The 18,951-nt window shown below is 38.1% G+C and overlaps 1 protein-coding gene across 5 annotated transcripts in view; it reads left to right on the plus strand.

Moving 5' to 3' along the window:
* TOX3 (TOX high mobility group box family member 3) overlaps positions 1–18,453 on the plus strand; it is an 84,367-nt gene extending 65,914 nt beyond the window's left edge. For 4 of the 5 annotated variants that reach the window (XM_075510635.1, XM_075510634.1, XM_075510636.1 and 1 more), the window contains 4 exons: positions 11,405–11,674; positions 13,057–13,284; positions 14,434–14,514; positions 16,695–18,453. In XM_075510635.1, the coding sequence (XP_075366750.1) occupies positions 11,405–11,674; positions 13,057–13,284; positions 14,434–14,514; positions 16,695–17,438 (1,323 nt within the window). In that variant the 3' untranslated portion in view covers positions 17,439–18,453. The remainder of the gene's footprint in view (positions 1–11,404; positions 11,675–13,056; positions 13,285–14,433; positions 14,515–16,694) is intronic. The other variant, XM_075510632.1, reaches the window with a different exon arrangement.
* The last annotated feature ends 498 nt before the right edge of the window (positions 18,454–18,951 follow it).

Raw genomic sequence — 18,951 nt, forward strand, 5'->3', positions numbered from 1 at the left:
CTTGTGAAGCATTAGAGAGCTTTACTGTAAGCAATATTTAATTTAGATAAATGTAGTCCTACCCTGTTGAAAAGTCCAGTAGAAGAATTTCACCTTGAAGGAATGTCATGAGATTTTAAATCATAGATGTTGAAAAAATAAAATGGGCTTGGACACAATTATGATTAATACTATGTGTCTTTTGCTTTTTTCTATGTACTACCTGACATGTTCACCTATAAACTTGAATGCAGAATCGCCAGAGGCATGGTTAAAAATAGGTTATGTCAAGGTTTTCCTATGTCTCCCTTAGGGTATGGAGTTGGCTAGCTACCTCGTAATACTTCTGCAAGTATCTCACATATTTCCCACAGGAAGACCAAAAAAAAAAAAATCTCTTTTTAACATATTCTTTGTGTATTATTATATTGAAAAAATCATTCATGGTGCAAGAAAGACATTTATTCTCAGCATAAATGTGACCTAGCAATTATTAAAAGATCATATTGATGAGTTAACAATTGTTCATACTATTAAGATATACATACTATGGAAAGAGTGACAATTTGTCACAATGCTGATTAACTTCATTATTATTGGCAACAAACACAACACATTTATCTTACTTAACAGCATTTTTCTTCATTTAAAAACAGACAACACCAACAAAAAGAGGAGATAAAATGGAGGCAGTATGATTAATTTTAATATTTTAATAATATGCAAATAAAATCCTGATGTTCAAAAATGACTCACTGAAAGATGGAGTGTTGATGTACATTTGACTTCAAAGAACACGTGGGTTTACATGATGTAAATATCATCCCTATAAATACTTGAATATAAATAAGTGGAAATCAACAGCGATATCCTCATTAAAAATCAACCCCCAATATTTTATTTTAATGCTCTGTTTTCTGTTGAGCTGCCCATAGAAAAATTATTTTAATCTGCAAACTGTGGCAATTCTATAAAACTACAACTTGTGCTGCTGAGGGTTCCTTTTTTTAACACCTCTCTATAATCTGCCCAGCCTGCTGAGTAGCATTGACATCAGTAGTACATCAATTTCAGAAAGTGGATTATTTTTACTAGACAGCTATTGTGACATATTGGGTCAGTCATAAATGAAAGATATTCATGCAAGCATGCAATACTTGTAATGAAGTCTCACTCTGACCTTCTGTATGATTGATTCTGTAATTTAGTTTTCTCAGGCAGTGCCTGAAATGAAATGAAATCATGTTGAACAAGTTTTGAATACCCACAGTGCACCAGGAGAAGAAAAATCTGCAGCCCCAGAGGCTTGAGAGAGAGCAGCTGAACGATTTATCTCCATGCTATTATAGCCTTTGCCAGCATTCAACATTTCTTTTTTTTTTTTTTTTTTTCTTATTTGGCTTAAGTACTTAATTCTGCAGGTAGCTGTAAATGGGAAAATAAAATGCTGTTCAGATTTAAAATGACAGGACAGGAGTATGTGCAGGGGACTGATAAAATATCTTGAATAGAACTGACCTTTCATGTAGCTGAAAGTTACTGGGGGATTCATCCTCATAATTACCATATAGATTATTTTTATTTCTTTCCTGCAATGAAACATTTCAGAGAGCAGTAGTGCTGATTGAATGAAAATTGAACTTGTTAACATTCTTTTCAGCTTAGCCTGTTGTACATAACAGAAGGTTAGCTTTGATGAATTTCAAAATTCTCTTTCTGATATGTAAGAAACAGACAGTAAAATAATTGTCTCTTTTCAGTCTGATTTTTCTTTTATCCAAAAAAGTACAGATGTTACAAAAACAGACTGATAATTTTACATATATTGCTCCCTATATTACTTATGCTGTTAGAGGAAACGTGTTCCCTATTTGATGAAGATTTGAGCCTGTTTATATTTTATAATTGTTGCAGTGCTGTCAGTGCATTCAGGATTCTGCACAGATAAGGCTAATTCATAGTAGAATACGCTCATCTTTAATTACATTACTACTAAGGAGTGGCATTGTGCTCAAATCAAAGACATGATGGTGACTATTGCTTTTATTTCCAGAAGAGACTTTTAAAATAAACAGCTCAATGATGCGGCTTTAAAGGGCTGAGTTGCAAATTTGAGCTTATTAAAGGCTGCATACAACAGCAATATTATAAACGTTTCAGAACAGTGGTGCCTTTTACTTAAAGGTCTAAATCTTTTTTTTTAGTAATTTAAATTCTCAAATTACTAATTAACTTTAAATTAATAGATTAACAGAAGATTGCAAGAATAAAAGCTAAAAAAGTTGCTTTAAAATTGGCAAAAGACAGTTATTTCACTGCTCACCTGACTGCATGCCTCTAATTTATCTGTTCAATTTTCCTTTACAAAGAAACTTACTTGTAAATCTCTCTTTTAATACCCAGTCTGTAATCTCCTATCTAGAGAGAATGGAGTAGGTTTTCAATTAATACAATGTTATAACAACATTGTTTAATGTGTTGCAGAGGAAACAGTTATTTCATGGGTCATTAATGTGTTTAACGCCTGGAACGGTCTATTAAAACAAGCCCTTGTTATTGTTATGAACATGTTTATTGTCATCTTTAAAACAAAACATACAACTAATTCCAGAAGGTTATAATTATCCATTTATAGGAGTAGCAACTATTCTTACTAGAAAGAGAGATTATCTTCAGAGTTTTCTTATTTCTATTTTTTCTTTGATTAGTACGGTGGATTACTAAACTCGAGTTTTAAATCAACAATGTTAGTCTGGTTTGTATGGGACTTTCCCAGCAGAAATGCTAGCTGCTATTGCTGCTGTTTTTAACAATTTGTGGTCCCAAGAAAAATTAATCTCAAAATTAAGTAAAACCAAATTAAATGATGCTCTGGTGGCTCAGATCAGTGACATTTGTCCATTATACAGAACCTTTCAAACGGTGGCGGATGCTTTGTAAAATTAGACCTTTAGGACTCAGTTGGGATTTTGCAGCGCCGGTGCCCGCTATCAGCTCAGCGCTGCGACAGTCTGGTTTCTGCCCGCAGATCGGAGCTGTGTGCTTTGCTGATAAACTTTCAAGTCTTTACAGAGTCTTTTTTTTTTTTGATTGGTCTCTAGTTAAGTATTTTATTTTACGTCTAATGACGTACTGGTGCATTTTTTCGTTACCTTTCAGAAGCCTGCGTGCACAGCTCACGGGGCCTTGGGGGAAGGCGGACAATGGGCTGAAAACCCTGGAGGCCACAGACAGCAGTGGCTTCTGCACAGAAGCTACATGCTACGACTTTAACATGATACGAAGACGGTGCTAGCCTGATAACGTACTAAATAAGAGGGGTTTAATAGTGTGTACATTTTCATGTCCTCAGTAACATTGTAATACTCGGTGTGGATAATATAGTCACTTTTCTGAGAGACGTGTTCTTCCCTCCTTTCTCATCGATACAGACACAATGGGCCATCTGTTAATGAGCTGTTGTGGTTGGAGAAGGAAACGTATTCTGGTGTTCTTTTCAAAAATCGGCAACTCATAGTAACCGCAAGAAAGGACCTGTCCATAGGAAACAAAGTGGCAGCAGTTGCCAGAGACACCTATCTGAATAGCAGGTACTGCTGGTGCTAAAAAAAAAAAAAAAATAAAAAAAATATGCGAGTAGCTTATTACCTATCAAGACACATGAGGGACTTCGGCACGAAAGAAGAGAAACACAGTAACACTGGTAGAACAGTCTGGGAAAAAAGACTGTGACTATTTTATATTAATAATGCCTAAATCAAGATCTATTAGCTCCAGAAAATATTGTGAGGTGCCATATGAATATGAGGAAAATGATACACCCCACTGGGAAAGCTGTCAGGAATTGGAGCGGAAGCTGAATCTCTGATATTCCTAAGAACTGAGCTCAGAAGGAATGCAGACATGTATGACCGTGGACACCAGCTGTGCATTAAGCCTTGGCCATGGCTTTAAACTGTTCTGCCTCCTGAGTTTAAACTCTAAAATCAGGTGCTGCTTTCTTAAGCCAGCCAAATGAGGCAGATGCTGCAGCTGGTCTGGGTATGTTATAGCTGGCCAAAGGCTGTGCTGGGTCCAGCCACCCTTGTTCTTGGGTCATTTGAAAACTTCCTTTGAAATTCCTGCTATTCTCTGCTGTTACCACCTGTGTTTCCCCTTGGACAGCTTACCCAACACTCAGCTTCCACTTCAAGTTCTCAAGCTATAAAGAAATGCTAAGTCTCTGTAGAGTTTTAAATTATTCTATGTTGTCAGGTAGCTGGAAAAAAAAATACCTGGCTCTGGTAATACAAAAGATAATGAGACCTACTTTTCTGATTTGCTTTAAATCCAACAACAAACAAACAAAGAAAACCCAAACAAAAAAACCCACCACCCCCCCAAACCCCAAAGAAATAATACCCCCCCCCTCAGAACATAGCTACCAACATTTGTAGCAATTTTTAAACAAACAAACGCCATGTAACCCCCAAGTCTGTCCCCTCCAATTCCTTGCACAATTTTTGTTACCTTTGATAATGTTTGTTAGTTGTCATGCTTCCTTGCAGCCTCTCCCTGCGTTGCTTACTGCATAATAAGGACCTTTGAAGTCTGCCTTTGATTTGGTAGCTGAGGCACCTGAAGTTGCAGAGGTTGTAACAAAACTGCTAACAGCATTTATCTGACATTCTGGGACTTAATTTTAACTATCCAGGGTTTGTTTGCAATGTGCCTGCACTGTTTGCATACAGCAGACCTAAGCTTGTACTAATTTGGAGAGAAGCTCCTCATGCCAACAGACTCATCAGATCAGAGCCCAGATCTGTGATCTGAGTCACACACGTATTGTGATCATGCTGTTGGGTACCTTGTCCAAAAGGAGTGTGATTCAATATGCTCTAAAGTATGGTAGATGTTTAGGGATAAGAGAGTGGAGAATCTGTTTTTAAATGCCTCTACAAAATGGTGTAAAAATTAAATTATAAAGAAGTTGTGAATTAGGTGATGCTAAAGCATCGGTAGCAGCCACTGTGGATGGGTGGAGGGCTATAGCAAGCCTATGGTGCCATCCGTCTGCAAGAGCAGAAGCCTTTCCAGAGCAGAAGGACTCAACAGCAAGCGAGGCAACCAAGAAGCCTTACCTCTTCAGCCCACTTTGGGGACTGCATGAGGAATCTATGGGGTCCCAGGAAAGTAAATGGGTAAGAACAAAGTTCCCAAAACAGCAAACGCTCCATGCTAGGGTGGTGGAGCACCTTGGGTAAGAATTATAAGCATTTCAGAGAGAAGTCTTTGTCTCTTAGTTTGGTAGTTGTGTGATTTTGGCCTAGCTGTGAGCTTTTAGTATTTCTTCACCATGTAATGCAGCATTTTATTAGAGATAGCTGAGCGTGCTGTGAATCAGCTGGTACCAGTAGAGGCCACAGAGCAGCGTTGCAGAGGTGCCCAGACCTGGGACCTGGGGCTGTGTTGGTCTGGCAGGTGCCCAGGCTGGTTGGCCCTGTCCCTTGGCACCTTCTTGCTTGGAATCGCATCTCTGAGGTGGTGCTGCACTGCCTGGTGTGCTCCTGCTGCCTAGTCCCTGAATGTGGTTCCATAGAAGAAGTGGTTTTAACCTGTGATTTGGTGGTCTCGCAGCACTCTTAGCACCCCCTGTAACAGGTCAGGCCGGCTGCTCTGAAGGAAGCTCTGCGCTGCACGGGGGAGTATGAGGAACACCAGCCATGCAAGGGGTCACTGCAAACGTGGTTGCAGATCAGACTGCAAAGAAAAGCAAGGCACAGTAAATCAGAAAGATTCCAATAAAACATGTTAAACTAACTTGGAGGTTGCAGCCGTATCAGAAAGCCGTAGAAGAATATAGCAGGAGATGAATTTCTAGAGACGTCTGAGATGGCCAGAACAAAGGGAGACAGTTGCTCGGTTTTGAGGAATAAATCAGTGGGGGCTCATGTTTGTTGTTTTTGGTTTGTTTTTTTTTTTTTTCTCACGACCCTTCTCTGGCTTATGTGCTCTGTGTGAACAGAAAAGAGTAATTTCTGATGTAGTTGGACTGGGGGAGCACACAGACCAAGAAACTGCTTATTCTTCATGTTCTTCAGGCAGCAGAATGTGCGTAAGCCTCCTGTCACTAACTGATCTTTTAGATCCAGCTGCAGACATAATTTTTTTCTGAACTGACATGTACTGTTTGTTGTAGCCTTTATTTGGGAATTAAATTAGGTAAGGTTTACTTTTCTACAGAGACACGAAGCAAAACATGGGAGTTTTCTCTTTGCTGGAGAAAAGAAGCTGCTGCTTGTAGTGAATCTTCTGATAACTGCAGTTTGACAGATCTATTACTGATGGCAGTATCTGAGGAGGGGAGAGGAAGGACACTTCTTCAGTGGTGGCAGTACCAAGTGCAACTGTTTTGTATTCTATTAAGTAAGGATTTAATCTCTGACAGAGAAAAGCATCCTGTTAGTTTGATTTGTTTTGATTGGCACTGAATTCCAATCTTGTAAAAATTTAGATTAGTGGATTCTTTTATCTATACTTTACTTGTGGAGAAAGAGAGTATTGAGGATTTCTTCTAGAGATATGCTGACTTGCCCAAAAGTAAAGGGAGTAATTTACAGACAGGGACAACTGAGGATTTCACTCTTTACATTGCAGTGCATTTGCTTCAACTTAAATATATCCTTTAAAATATTACATCAGCTTATGTTACATTGACAGTGACAAATTCCTAAGGCAATAGAATATATAATGTTTTAAGTCAACTTCTGAAACTAGGGCACAGTGAGCATAACCATAAATGTTGGGTTTTGCATAGTTATTTTTGTTGGCAGATTTCTCACTTTCCTTAAAAAACTAGCTCATGCAGTATAGGGTCAGATCCCAGCCCTACATCTTCCTGTAGGCACTTCCATGGGCTCAGTCCTGACATAGCTAGAGAGAGTCTTACTGGAGGTATTGCCTATTTAAATGATTGAAGGCTGCAGACATTGATTTTAATCAAGACTTCAATATTACTCAAAATGTTCTAAAAAGTAATTTCCTAGTTGTATTTTTAAATATCGTGTTGAATGTTCCCAGAGATTAAAATTATATCAGGGTAGAAATCTAGGATAAAACTACTGTATGTAAATGATTCTCAAAATGCAAGGTAAATGGAAATTAGGGCATCTCTCGATGTAATGGGTGCATGCATTTATCTGTCAAAATAAATACTAGCTGTATTACTAGCTGTATTAACTACTGGATGCTTAATGAGTTGATAACAGAAGAACGAACTGTCTTTTATTACCTTAATTTTTCCCTTAGTACTCAATGGTGTGTTTCGCTTTCGCTGGCTCACATACAGTAATTGTTGAAAAACACCTTTGATAATCTGTATAAATTAAAGCGTGGGAGTTCACACATTCCTTTTTTTAAAGTCTCATTACTCTGTTGTTTGCTTTCCAGTGGCTCTTGAGGAATTGATATTTTATCAGTTTTTGAGAACTTTTACTTTTACAAATCAAAGTAAAATAAGCTATATATTTGGCATGTGCCATGAGACTTGTGTCCTTTGGCAATATGACTAAATATTACTTCCTTGGCATGACTGTCTAAATAGATTAGAATAGTTGAAAGTAGGATAGTTTGATGGATGGACATCCTTATGGTTCCTTTGATTAGGCCTTCTATGCATCAAATGCTGAATGTCTTTATAATGCGTGCTATTGGAGCTGTGCAAGAGAGTGGTGACAGGAAGCCAATGTGCCTAGATACAGTCACCATAAAGTTGTTTTGAGAAGGGGGAAACATTTTGGACCATATTTTGCTTTCTTTATCCACGTGTATAATTGAAGAGACCAGAGAGGTGGCTGGCGTTCCCCTCAGTAAATGTCTCTATACCTTAGGTTTTTTGTAGCACTCATGTAGGATAACAACAGAGAGATCTGAGACTCTGCAGACTGCAAAGTCATTTCAGTCTGCAGAGGAATCACACAAGTTATTTCTCTTTGGTTTTCCGTTTCACACATTATGTCCTTGTTTGATTGTCACGCTGAGTAAACCAGTGGTTGAGTTTTGCCTGACTTGTGTTAAAATCACCAAGTTTTGCCTAACTTCAATCCAAGACTGTAAAGCAGATGAGGCTGAATCAAAACTTGATTCTATCCGCTTGAGAAGTTCAGGAATCTTTGTCAGAACTGAGCTGTCATTTTGCATAATGTTACAAAAATCCTCAATGTTCATAATACCGGTGTATCACTTTTATTTCTGGTTCAGTTTATGTAAAAGAGCTTGTGATAGTCTCTACAATTTTCACAGTATTCTCAGTGGATTATTTTGAATACGTGAGCTTTTCAGTTTTCATGTGGTAATGTAATTAGGATGTCATGTGGATGTTTCAGTGCACTTGTATTTCCATGCGTGCTCCTGATATAAGATGATTTTCATTGTTAAACGTTTCTTTGATAAACATTTCGTGCATAATTAAATGCTGCTGATCCTTTTGGTTCAGTATTGGCCTTCGTAGTATAAGGGGAAAAATAGGAGTTAAGATAATTGATGGAAATTTTGTTTTCTTGATTATTGGTTCCTCCTTAGAAGATTTTGTTTACTCAGGAACTATATACAAATGCTGTGGACTTTACTGTTGCTGTTGACTAGCTCCCCTACCTTCTCGCTACTTGCCAAACCACTGTACAAACATAAAAAATGGTTTATGCTTCCTTGTCTGAAAGCTCTTCTATAGGTACCATAGGTTGTTGAGGCCCACAACGCTGTAACACAAAGTAAAAAATGAAATTCCCATTCCCTTCTTTGTGATTTTTTTTTAATATTGATTAGCCATATAACTTAAATTCAAAGTGCAGAAAATATATTGTTTGTCGTTATCATATGCACATACGATGTAAATGCTAAGAGATTGGAAATGATACAAAATATTTTCTTTTATGTAATATGTCTTATCTGTTTGGTGCTAGATAGCCAGTTACAAAATATTGTTGTTTCCACTGCTAGCTTTTACTGAAGTTTTTAAGATTAAAAAAAAAGCTTAAAAAATTAGGAAAAGATACAGAAAAGAAAAACTGGAATTAAGTAAGTGGATGTAAAAAACCACACAAGCATCAAATAGTGTAGAAAAAGGGACAGTTAAGAATTCATGGGCTTGTGTATAAAATTAGATTCTGGGTCAGTGCAAGTCAAGAGAATTTAGTCTCAAAATCATAGATGCAGCTGAAATGACAAGGCTTGGAGTAAGTGGTTTGTAACCCATGTCGTCATATTTTGTTGCCTCAGTGTAAAGGCCAGAAAGGCCTGTATTGTGTAACAATAAAGAGAGAACAAAAGCTAGCCTTTTAGGTGTAGAACACCTCCAAGAAAGTACTGCCTGCAAAATAATGAAGAAAGTTAATTTCTCTGAGAGGTCATTCTGATGATCTCCACTTTTGCTTTACCGGCAGAGTTTTTCTTCATGCAATAAAGTAATGTCTGTAAACTAAAATGAATGGAGTAATATGTAGAAAGTGATAGCCTTTTACAAAAGACTTTGAATGACTTCCAGATGCCACTGCCAATACAAGTCACAATCAAAATGACCCTATAGTTAACAGTAGTAAATTTTCACAGAAAGGTGCCCTGAAGCAAATGGGTATTTCAGCCAATGAGTCTGATGTTTTGATCTTTCTGTATCAAGTGCTCCACTTTTGGCACATGCATTCATCTCTAAGGAACTACACTCCTTTACTGAAAATATTAAAAGAATTTCAGAAGTAGGAGAAGCAGCGTGGTGCAGTATGGATGATGAGCCAAGCTGGCAATGGCTTGGAAAGTATGGGGAAAATGAGGGCGAGACCTGGTGTATCGGATTCGGATCATGAGCTTGTGGGGTTAACTTCATCTGTCCTGGATCCGGGTGCAACACTACAGGTACTTTATGCTAAGAAGGATTTCTTTTTTCTGTACAGGCTTCAGCAGAAAGACACATGAATGCCAAATTCGGAATTAATATGATTTATTGCTATAGGGAAGCAGTGTGCTGCAGCACTTGTACATAAGATGGATGAGGCAGGGTGTGCATCTTCTCTAACACGTATTGCTTCTTTGTACGGCTGCACTTGTCCCATCCAAGAAAAGGTTTTCAGGAGCACAGAACAAGTGCCTGTGTTGAGGGAGGGGTCGTAAAAAGTAAGAGGAAAGTCACTTGGGCTAAACTTACGTCCGTGCTGACACAGATTTTTGAAAACTGGTTTGGGCTTACCCACACTTCATAAGAGAGCACTGGAAAGGTCAAACTCTGTTGTGGAAGTCTGGTGGACTGTATGCTGGGCTCCCAGCATTGCTGTTTTGTTCTGTGTCATTTCATTAAGAATCATTGCACCTGCTACTAATTGCAATGGAGGTTATTAATAATGAAAGAGTTTTCAAAATCTAATTTATGTCTCATGTATCTGTCTGTTCAAACAATGGCTATAGATTAATCAGGTTGCTGAATCAATTTGTGAGCTATTTATTCTCTTCACTTATTAACTGTTTTAAAAATCTTCTTCTCTGTTTAAATGTTCTTTCACTGTGTATTGGTCCATGTGTGGTTAAAAATAACAAAACTGAGTGGTTCATAGGCAGATTCCAGTTGACTTTACCTTCAGAGTCTCGCTTCTTTTTATTTACAAATGTGATAAGTATTGTGCAGATGTAGAAGAAGACATAGTTTGTGCCCTCAAGAAACAGTAGAAACAAAACCAGGCAAGTACTTGAGGTTCTGAGACATGAAGTAGAAGAAAAATCAAGTCAGTGATTGGTACATAGCTTGCTACTTCCACATGTGTTTGATTGTTGGATTAAAGATAAAAATGTGTAGTTTTGTCTGGTACTTGCAAACAAGGATTTGTAGGAGTGATTAGGATTACTCGAACAGTTCTCCAGCGTGCTGCAGTGTCTGCAATCGAGACCTGGCAGGGCAGTGTTCTTCGTTTAAAACAACTTTAAAATCCCACTGAGACAAGATTGTTTTATACCTACTACTGTTACTAGTAACAGCTAAGAATAATGGAATGTCAGTAAAGGAAGATGCTTTTCTCTCTATGTATATACCCCCCCCGCCCCAGTTTTGTTTACTTTCTGCGTTTGACAGCAGTTTGTCTCTTCTCAGTTGCAATGTTTTCCCTGTATTGTCAGTCAGCCTGTTTCCCCGTTGTTTACGTGGGTATTTCACACCGCATCAAGAAAAGAAACATTTAAAAATGGGGAAATGCAATTTTTATTCCACAAAAACACCCCACCCACCCCGGGGCAAGTGTGGTAACTGTTGCTGCATTTAATTTATTAACAATGCCTTTAATTCATTAAAAAGAAACTAAACAAAACTGCAAGTTGACAGCGTCAGTTCTGTAAGCCTGCGAAAATAACTTTGCCTGGTAATGCTATATGGTAACTGCTAATGACTAAATAATGTTTCAATCTCTTTTAGGATCAGAGTCACACACAGGTTTCCCAGTATCGCCAGGATCACTCTCTGATTATGAGATCTATTGTCCATATGACTGATGCTGCTCATTCGGGAATTATGCCTCCGTCTCAGCTAACCACCATTAACCAGTCTCAGCTAAGTGCGCAGCTGGGGCTAAATTTAGGAGGCACTAATTTGCCACACACTTCTCCCTCTCCTCCTGCAAGTAAATCAGCCACTCCTTCCCCATCCAGCTCTATAAATGAAGAAGATGCAGATGAATCAAATAGAGTAAGTTATTCCGTGCCCCGTAGTGAGTAAGCTTTACATGTCTATATCCTATGTTTTCATGACTGTGGCAGCATCTTCTCAGCTGCAATGTGGTCGTATAAAACACAAATGTTACAGTACAGTGGAATATGATTCATTTGCTGTTTAGCTTCTTTACTTAAGAAGTTTCCATAATACCTCCATAATAAAAAATGTAAGAATATACATATATATACATATTTGATCTAATACATTCATAATTTGTTTCATTCACCAATATAGATCTGGTGAATCTCTTTGCTCATCAACTTTGGACAGTTTTGTCATTTCAGTATTCTCTGGAGTCATAAAGCATAGATGCATTTAGATAGAAATAAAATAAGCTTTCTTCTAACTGAAAGTTTAGTTAATTTACATTTTGCTTTAAATAAATCTGTTATAAAAGGAAAATTGTATCAACAAAATAAAGCACAAATGTTATTGTAGCAGTATATTTAAAGGGCCTAATTTAGACTGTTCCATGAAAGGTTTTCTCATTAAGTTAATGGAAATTGTGCATATGGAAAGATCACTGTACAGGATCCTCAAAATACCAAAGCAAAACGACTGTCATAGAGGTATATTTAGAGCCCCTTTATCCCCTTGTTGCAATAATCTCTGCATAGTTCAGCAAAAGAGGGTGCAGGACCCGAGGAGCACACAGGGACCAGAGTTACCTGCAATGCTGGGCGTGCTCCGGGGGGTTCCCCATCCCGGAGGCAAGAGGGAGACGTAGGTGCAGGGCTGGTGCCCGGCAGCAACACAGAGCCTCCAGCACTACTGCGCGGGCACCTCACCCTGCACGAGGAGCAGTGGAGGTGGGTGGCGGACGCAGTGGGTGCTCGCTGCAGGTGGATAGAAACTGCAGAGCTGCTACTGCTTTTTGCCTGGAGGCTGGGCTTTTTAACCCCCGACCCATGTCTAAGTTGACAGTCTAAGTCTGGGAATCAGGAAATGCCTCCAAGTTCTTGTCTTTTGAGTGTCTACTGCTGAAATTACATCTTAATGGAAAAACACAGATTGCCTATTCAAAATATACTATAGATTAAATCTTAATTTTTTTAAATACAAATTAGCACTGGGGTGAACTTTTTCAGGTCAAGCTCGCAGGATTTGACTCTCTGAGCCATGCTTACAATGAGTAGTAACTATTCATGCATTTAGTTCCAGTAGGTCTGATGAGATTAAGCTGAGACTAAGTACTACTTGGTAGGAAAAAGGCTTGCACAACAGGAGTCTCCAAAATGTTGCCTACACAGTAGCTTTACCCATATATTATTAAGCCAGATTGACAATAATTTTTTTGAGTTAATCTGACTTATTTTATGCGTATATTGACTGCTCTTGTTATTACTGTTTCTTAGGCTACTGGAGAAAAAAGAGCTGCCCCGGATTCTGGCAAGAAGCCCAAGACTCCAAAGAAAAAGAAAAAGAAAGATCCCAATGAGCCACAAAAGCCAGTGTCAGCATATGCCCTTTTCTTCAGGGATACACAAGCTGCAATTAAAGGGCAGAACCCGAATGCTACATTTGGAGACGTTTCAAAAATAGTGGCATCTATGTGGGACAGTCTAGGAGAAGAACAAAAACAGGTAAAAAATTGATGCAGGGTTGTCTCACAAGAGGTAAAATAGTAATCCTTGTAAAAAAATCCTCCTACCTCTGCTCTGAGTGGACCACACGACTTGCTGATGTAGACCTCTTACTCTGTAGAGCTACAATGATTTTTGAACTTGCTGAAGACCTGGCATCTAAAAAGCATTTTGTTATAAGAGCCAGTAGGTAGAATTAAATGGCTGTATTTGTCTTTACATTTTAAAGGGCAGTTTGTAAAAAAGCTGAGGTGATATTGTCCTAGAGTCCTGTTAGACCATCTTTTGATGATTCCTATTTCAAAGCTCTTGTTTCCTATTAATCACAAGTTAGAAGAGAAAAGGGGAAGGTACAGCCCATTTACCATTTTCCTTTGATCTGTCTTATGAATTTGTTACAAAGCATGTTGATTTCCAACCTTTGAAGCCAATCCTCTGTGCCTCATTACAACGTCGCGTGTGAAATGTTATCTCCAACTCAAACTTGGTACAGAATGATGAGTTTTGTTCTTCCTTGAGGGTTATTCTTCTTTCTATACACGTTACTCCTACACACGGATTGAAGGAAAAAAAAAATAAATCCTTTGAGGCTGTGTGCCTGTTGATACTCTGTGCAGCCCCCAGTAACAGTTAATGGAAGCTGCAGTGGAAGAGTAGATTCCCGTCTAGGACACCATCTGGCAAGATATGAATGATACTTGTTTGTGAAATACATTTGGAAACTTTTAGTCTGATCGGACAGATGATGGTGAACCATGATTTAAAGGTGAACTTTAAATTTACTGATGATTAAAAATACAGATTAATTCATTTTTGCCTAACTGTTCTTGTTTAAGTCAATGAGATTCCCTCATAGTGGCTTTGGGGAAAGTGAATTGTCCAAGCTCTATGAACCACCTTTTCTAAAGGTATAAAAATTTTTTTTATATGTAGTTCGAATATTTGTTTAAAAAAATATATTGCATAGGCATTTTTTGCTATTTTATACTGCTGCAGATACTTTTTAGCATCTAAAATACTCAGTGTTCTAATATCCCTGTTACTTAGAGTCATTAAAGTATTTCCTGGGGAGGTAAAGTGATTTTGAGAGCATTCTGGCAAAAACGTCTTAGTAACTGAAGTTGGTGAAATTGTGGTCTCTTTTAATAGGTATATAAAAGAAAAACTGAAGCTGCCAAAAAAGAATACCTAAAGGCACTTGCTGCCTATAGAGCAAGCCTTGTTTCTAAGGTAAGCCTAATAATGCCTTCAGTATAATGCAAGTTAGCTTTTGGCAATGGTGTTTAAATATGGGGGGGGGTTGTTATGCAAAATAGAAGTAGAATCCTAGGATTTCTGTAATACAGCTCTACAAGATGTTGTGCTGCTGCTTGAACCCTGCTTAGTCTCTGCAAAAAATACTTCATCTCTCTCATGGCACAGTAATGATTACCAAACAATAACTTTGTAAATGTACATCTTCCTTTATCTATGGAGGCAAAATAATGCACTTCACTATGAAAGTAAAATTCAGTCATGAGAAATATACTTACCTTTTGACATTAACATTTGCAAGCTAGTCGCAGAGTTTTGTTTTTCCTCAAGTGCTACTTCTCAAAAGACAGACTTGTGTTGCGTGGAGCTGGAGAGCCATTATTGTATGACAAAGCTTAAGTATTTCTTGCAGGTGAGGGGAAAAAAATGTGTGGTGGCTCTGAATTTGGAGAGTACTTACAAATGGACTAGCTGGCAGTGAGCCACACGGAGTATTTTAGTGGATCCTGAGTTAAATAAAACTCATGAAGAAAGTAAAGCTCTGCTGTCTTATTTGAGAGTTTACCTTTTTAACCGGCAGCATTACACTGGTGGTAGATCTGTTGCATCTGAATACCATAAATGGACATATGCTTATGACCATCTAAAATGTGGGTAAAAATTAATCAAGGTGGTTATTTCTCCAGTAGTATTTCATAAAGATCAATTACAAAAATATCTTTGATCACAAGAAGGCAACAGAAGAAAGTGATATCTAACTCCTGAGAATACTTATTTGAATGTACAACTGCAGAGCATTAGTAAATCACACAGAAAGTTGCTGTGTATTTTAATTAATGCTTAGAAATACAACAGCAGAAATTAGACACATGCATTCTTGAAAGATGGAAAATTTCTTCTCCTCGTGTTGAGAAGCTGCATTTTTCTGTTGTCTCTAGGACTTAGATAATATTCTCAAAGCCTTTAGTATCACAATGCTAAGTTCAATAGCAGCTGGAATTGTAAATATCTTTGAGGGAATTTATTTTGTCAGTCCTAAGTTCCCTTTCCAAAAACATCAGAAATCATATTTTCTCCCCAAATCCATAGGACCTGGGCTGCCAAGTAACTTGTGGAAAGACTGTAAGTGGAAATTACACTCAAGTCCAGAATTCATCTCCCTTAACTTAAGACATCCTTGCTGTAGCTTTTTCATCTGAAGTTGTTGCTGAATGTAGGGATGGAATAGAGACTTCTGCAGCATAATTTGACACATTCTGAAGTAAATGTCTAAAACATGTCAGTTAATTGTGCTGGCAGAGACTTTTTCTTTCCATTGTCTTTATATACGGATTCTAGACAACTGTTCTACATGTCGTGTACAATGCAGATGTGTAAAACTGAGAGACGAAGCCTACCTTTGGTGCTTAAATATATCTAATTTAAATATACACAATATATTTAAATATACCTAATAAAACTATGCCTTCAAAGGCACCAGAACACCTCATTTATTGCAATAGGCCTCTTTGGACTGTAGTTTTCCCACAGGTGTGTCTCATCAGAAACCTGCAGGACACTGGAAGTAGGCAGGATTCCCTGAGCAGGGCACCCCGCTCATGCAACTGTAGTGCTTCCAGAGTATTCAGCTGGGTGCCTTGACAATGTTCCCTTAGACTTTTGTCTGTTGTAGATACCTGGGACTTGCCGCCTTGGGTGCGAAGAACTGCAACAAGCAAATTAAAAAAGTTGTTTGAGAAGTTTCATTGTTTGTACACTGCTCTTATGCCGTGATAACTGGTGCAGGGGGATATGCTTCTGCTCAGATTTGTCTCCCAAAGAACAGGGTTTTTTGAAAACATAGAAAGTGTTAGGCCCTTTTTAGCTCTTTCAGCCACACAATGTACGTGAGCTCTGTGACTTTCTGGTGTTGAACAAGGGCACGAGTTAGTTTTTTGTCCAAGTAAGAACTGGAGGTACTGTACACAGAGATGGATGAAGAGGTGATGTAATGGATTGGTGAATCAGTGATCTTTTTCAGATTGCTGATCGATCTTTTCTGATAGAAAACAAAAGATGAAAAAGCTTTCCCTGAGTAGCCGTGACTTTTATTTCCATGTAAACAGTAACAATGTTTTTTCTGTTGAAAATACAATGAATTTCTTTTCAAAACACAGGCTGCTGCAGAATCTGCTGAGGCCCAGACAATTCGTTCTGTTCAGCAAACATTGGCATCCACAAATTTGTCTTCCTCCCTTATTCTGAATACTTCTCTTTCTCAGCACACAACAGTATCGGCATCTCCTCAAACTCTTCAACAGTCCCTTCCCAGAGCAATTGCTCCAAAACCTTTAACCATGAGACTGCCGATGAATCAGATTGTAGCTTCTGTTACCATTGCACCAAACATGCCAACAAACATTGCAGCTCCCTTGATAAGCTCTATGGGAACAAGCATGGTGGCAACACCGTCTTCATCTCAAGTAAGTCCCTCAATGCAAAGCCAGCAGCACCAGATACAGCAGCTCCAGCAGCAACAGATGCAGCAGATGCAACAGCAGCAACTACATCAGCATCAAATGCATCAGCAAATACAACAACAAATGCAGCAGCAGCATTTCCAGCACCACATGCAACAACATTTGCAGCAGCAGCAGCAGCAGCATCTTCAGCAGCAAATTAATCAACAGCAAATGCAACAGCAACTGCAGCACATACAGCTTCAGCAAATGCAGCAGCAGCAAATGCAGCATATGCAACACCAGTCACAGCCTTCTCCTCAGCAGCATTCTCCGGTAGCCTCGCAGATCACTTCTCCCATCCCTGCCATTGGGAGCCCTCAGCCAGCACCTCAGCAGCACCAGTCACAAATACAATCTCAGACACAGACTCAAGTATTATCACAGGTCAGTATTTTCTGAAGATAAATGATCTTGCAACATGGCTTTGTGTTGATGGAGGGGGTAGGGGTAAACCATATTTGGCTGAAAACTGTAAATTGTTGATGGTAGTTATGCAGGGATGCATAACAGGTCAAATGATCCTCTAAAGTGTCTATTAGATAGGCAATAAAGAACTACAATGTAGCTGTGTATCATCTTTTAGCTGACTATAAATCATTTTGTTTTTAAAAAAAAAAAAAGCTGTGCTCTTTTTCATGTGATGCCTTTTTAATTTATTTAAGCTTTACCTACAATATGTGAATCAAATGGCCTAACAAATACCTGGACCTTATGACTGCAAAATGGCCTTTCAGAGTTATATGATATAACCCATCTTTCTCTAAAAGTGAGTAATGCACTTCAAGGCAGTATGAACTCATGAAGCCCTTAAAGCACAGTTGTAACTACCTGTAAAATGATGATTGGATTTCATACAATCATACTTGTATGACATGAGTTAGTTGATGGCATTTTTTGTCATGAAAAAATAGAGTAAATCACAGATTTTTGCCAAAGCTCTTAATTTTTTTTCTCTCCTAACTGTCTTCAGAAAAACAAATGCAAGTAACTGAACTTAAATGTTTGACCCAACCTTTCACTTCATTTCTCCAAATAAGCCTACCATAATTTGTAAGAAAATATATATTGACATTTACCCTCTTACGTTAATTCCAATTACAGAACAAATGTGAATATTATATTCTGTGTCGAAGTGATGAGTTTCAGATTTAATACACTGTATTTTTAAAAGGGAAATGCACTTAAATAAAACTGTTATTACAGAAAGCTAAGATGAAAAATGCAAGAGTTTTTAATACACTGTAAAACCAGTAGAATATTTAAATGAAACTCCACAATCGAATAATCAATGTAAATATTTTCTTTAAAAGTTGTAAGTTTTCATATCATGTGTTGTAAAGTTTTCATAAATGAGGCTTTAATGTAAACACTGGTAACATGAATTATTAATTGCTACATTGCTTATTGTGTTTTTATGCTGTTTTATACTTTTTTATGAGTTATGATAGCAGCAATTAAGTTGTTTGTATTTTGCTTATCTAAAATAAATGCTTTTATCTTGCTATAGAATAAACACATTTCAGTAAAACCGATGGGCATAAGTCTTTGATACAAAAACCAGAAATGTTTCCTTACGAAAACACTTTCTTGGAACATTTATTTAACTTTTTTGATTTTTATTTTATCAAACATACGGGGTAAATAGGTACCGATCGGAACAGAGCGTGCGATCAGCTCTCGTATCCGTAAAGATGCGCTGCTGAAGAGTCGCGTACAACTTCTCCGAGGTTTCGGTGCCTTACTTCCGAAAAAGAAAGCAGGCGGTAGCGTTACAAAGCATTCGTGGTACCCTCCGTTACATTGACCCGCAGGACCAGGACAGCGAACCTGTCTCTCGGCAGCAGTGTGCAGAGATGCACATAAGCACAAAGTGTCGTTTTCTTTGTACCTTTGAGTTTCAGATGTAAGCGCA

The sequence above is a fragment of the Mycteria americana genome, chromosome 8 (assembly GCF_035582795.1).
Source record: "Mycteria americana isolate JAX WOST 10 ecotype Jacksonville Zoo and Gardens chromosome 8, USCA_MyAme_1.0, whole genome shotgun sequence".
Lineage (NCBI taxonomy): Eukaryota > Metazoa > Chordata > Aves > Ciconiiformes > Ciconiidae > Mycteria > Mycteria americana.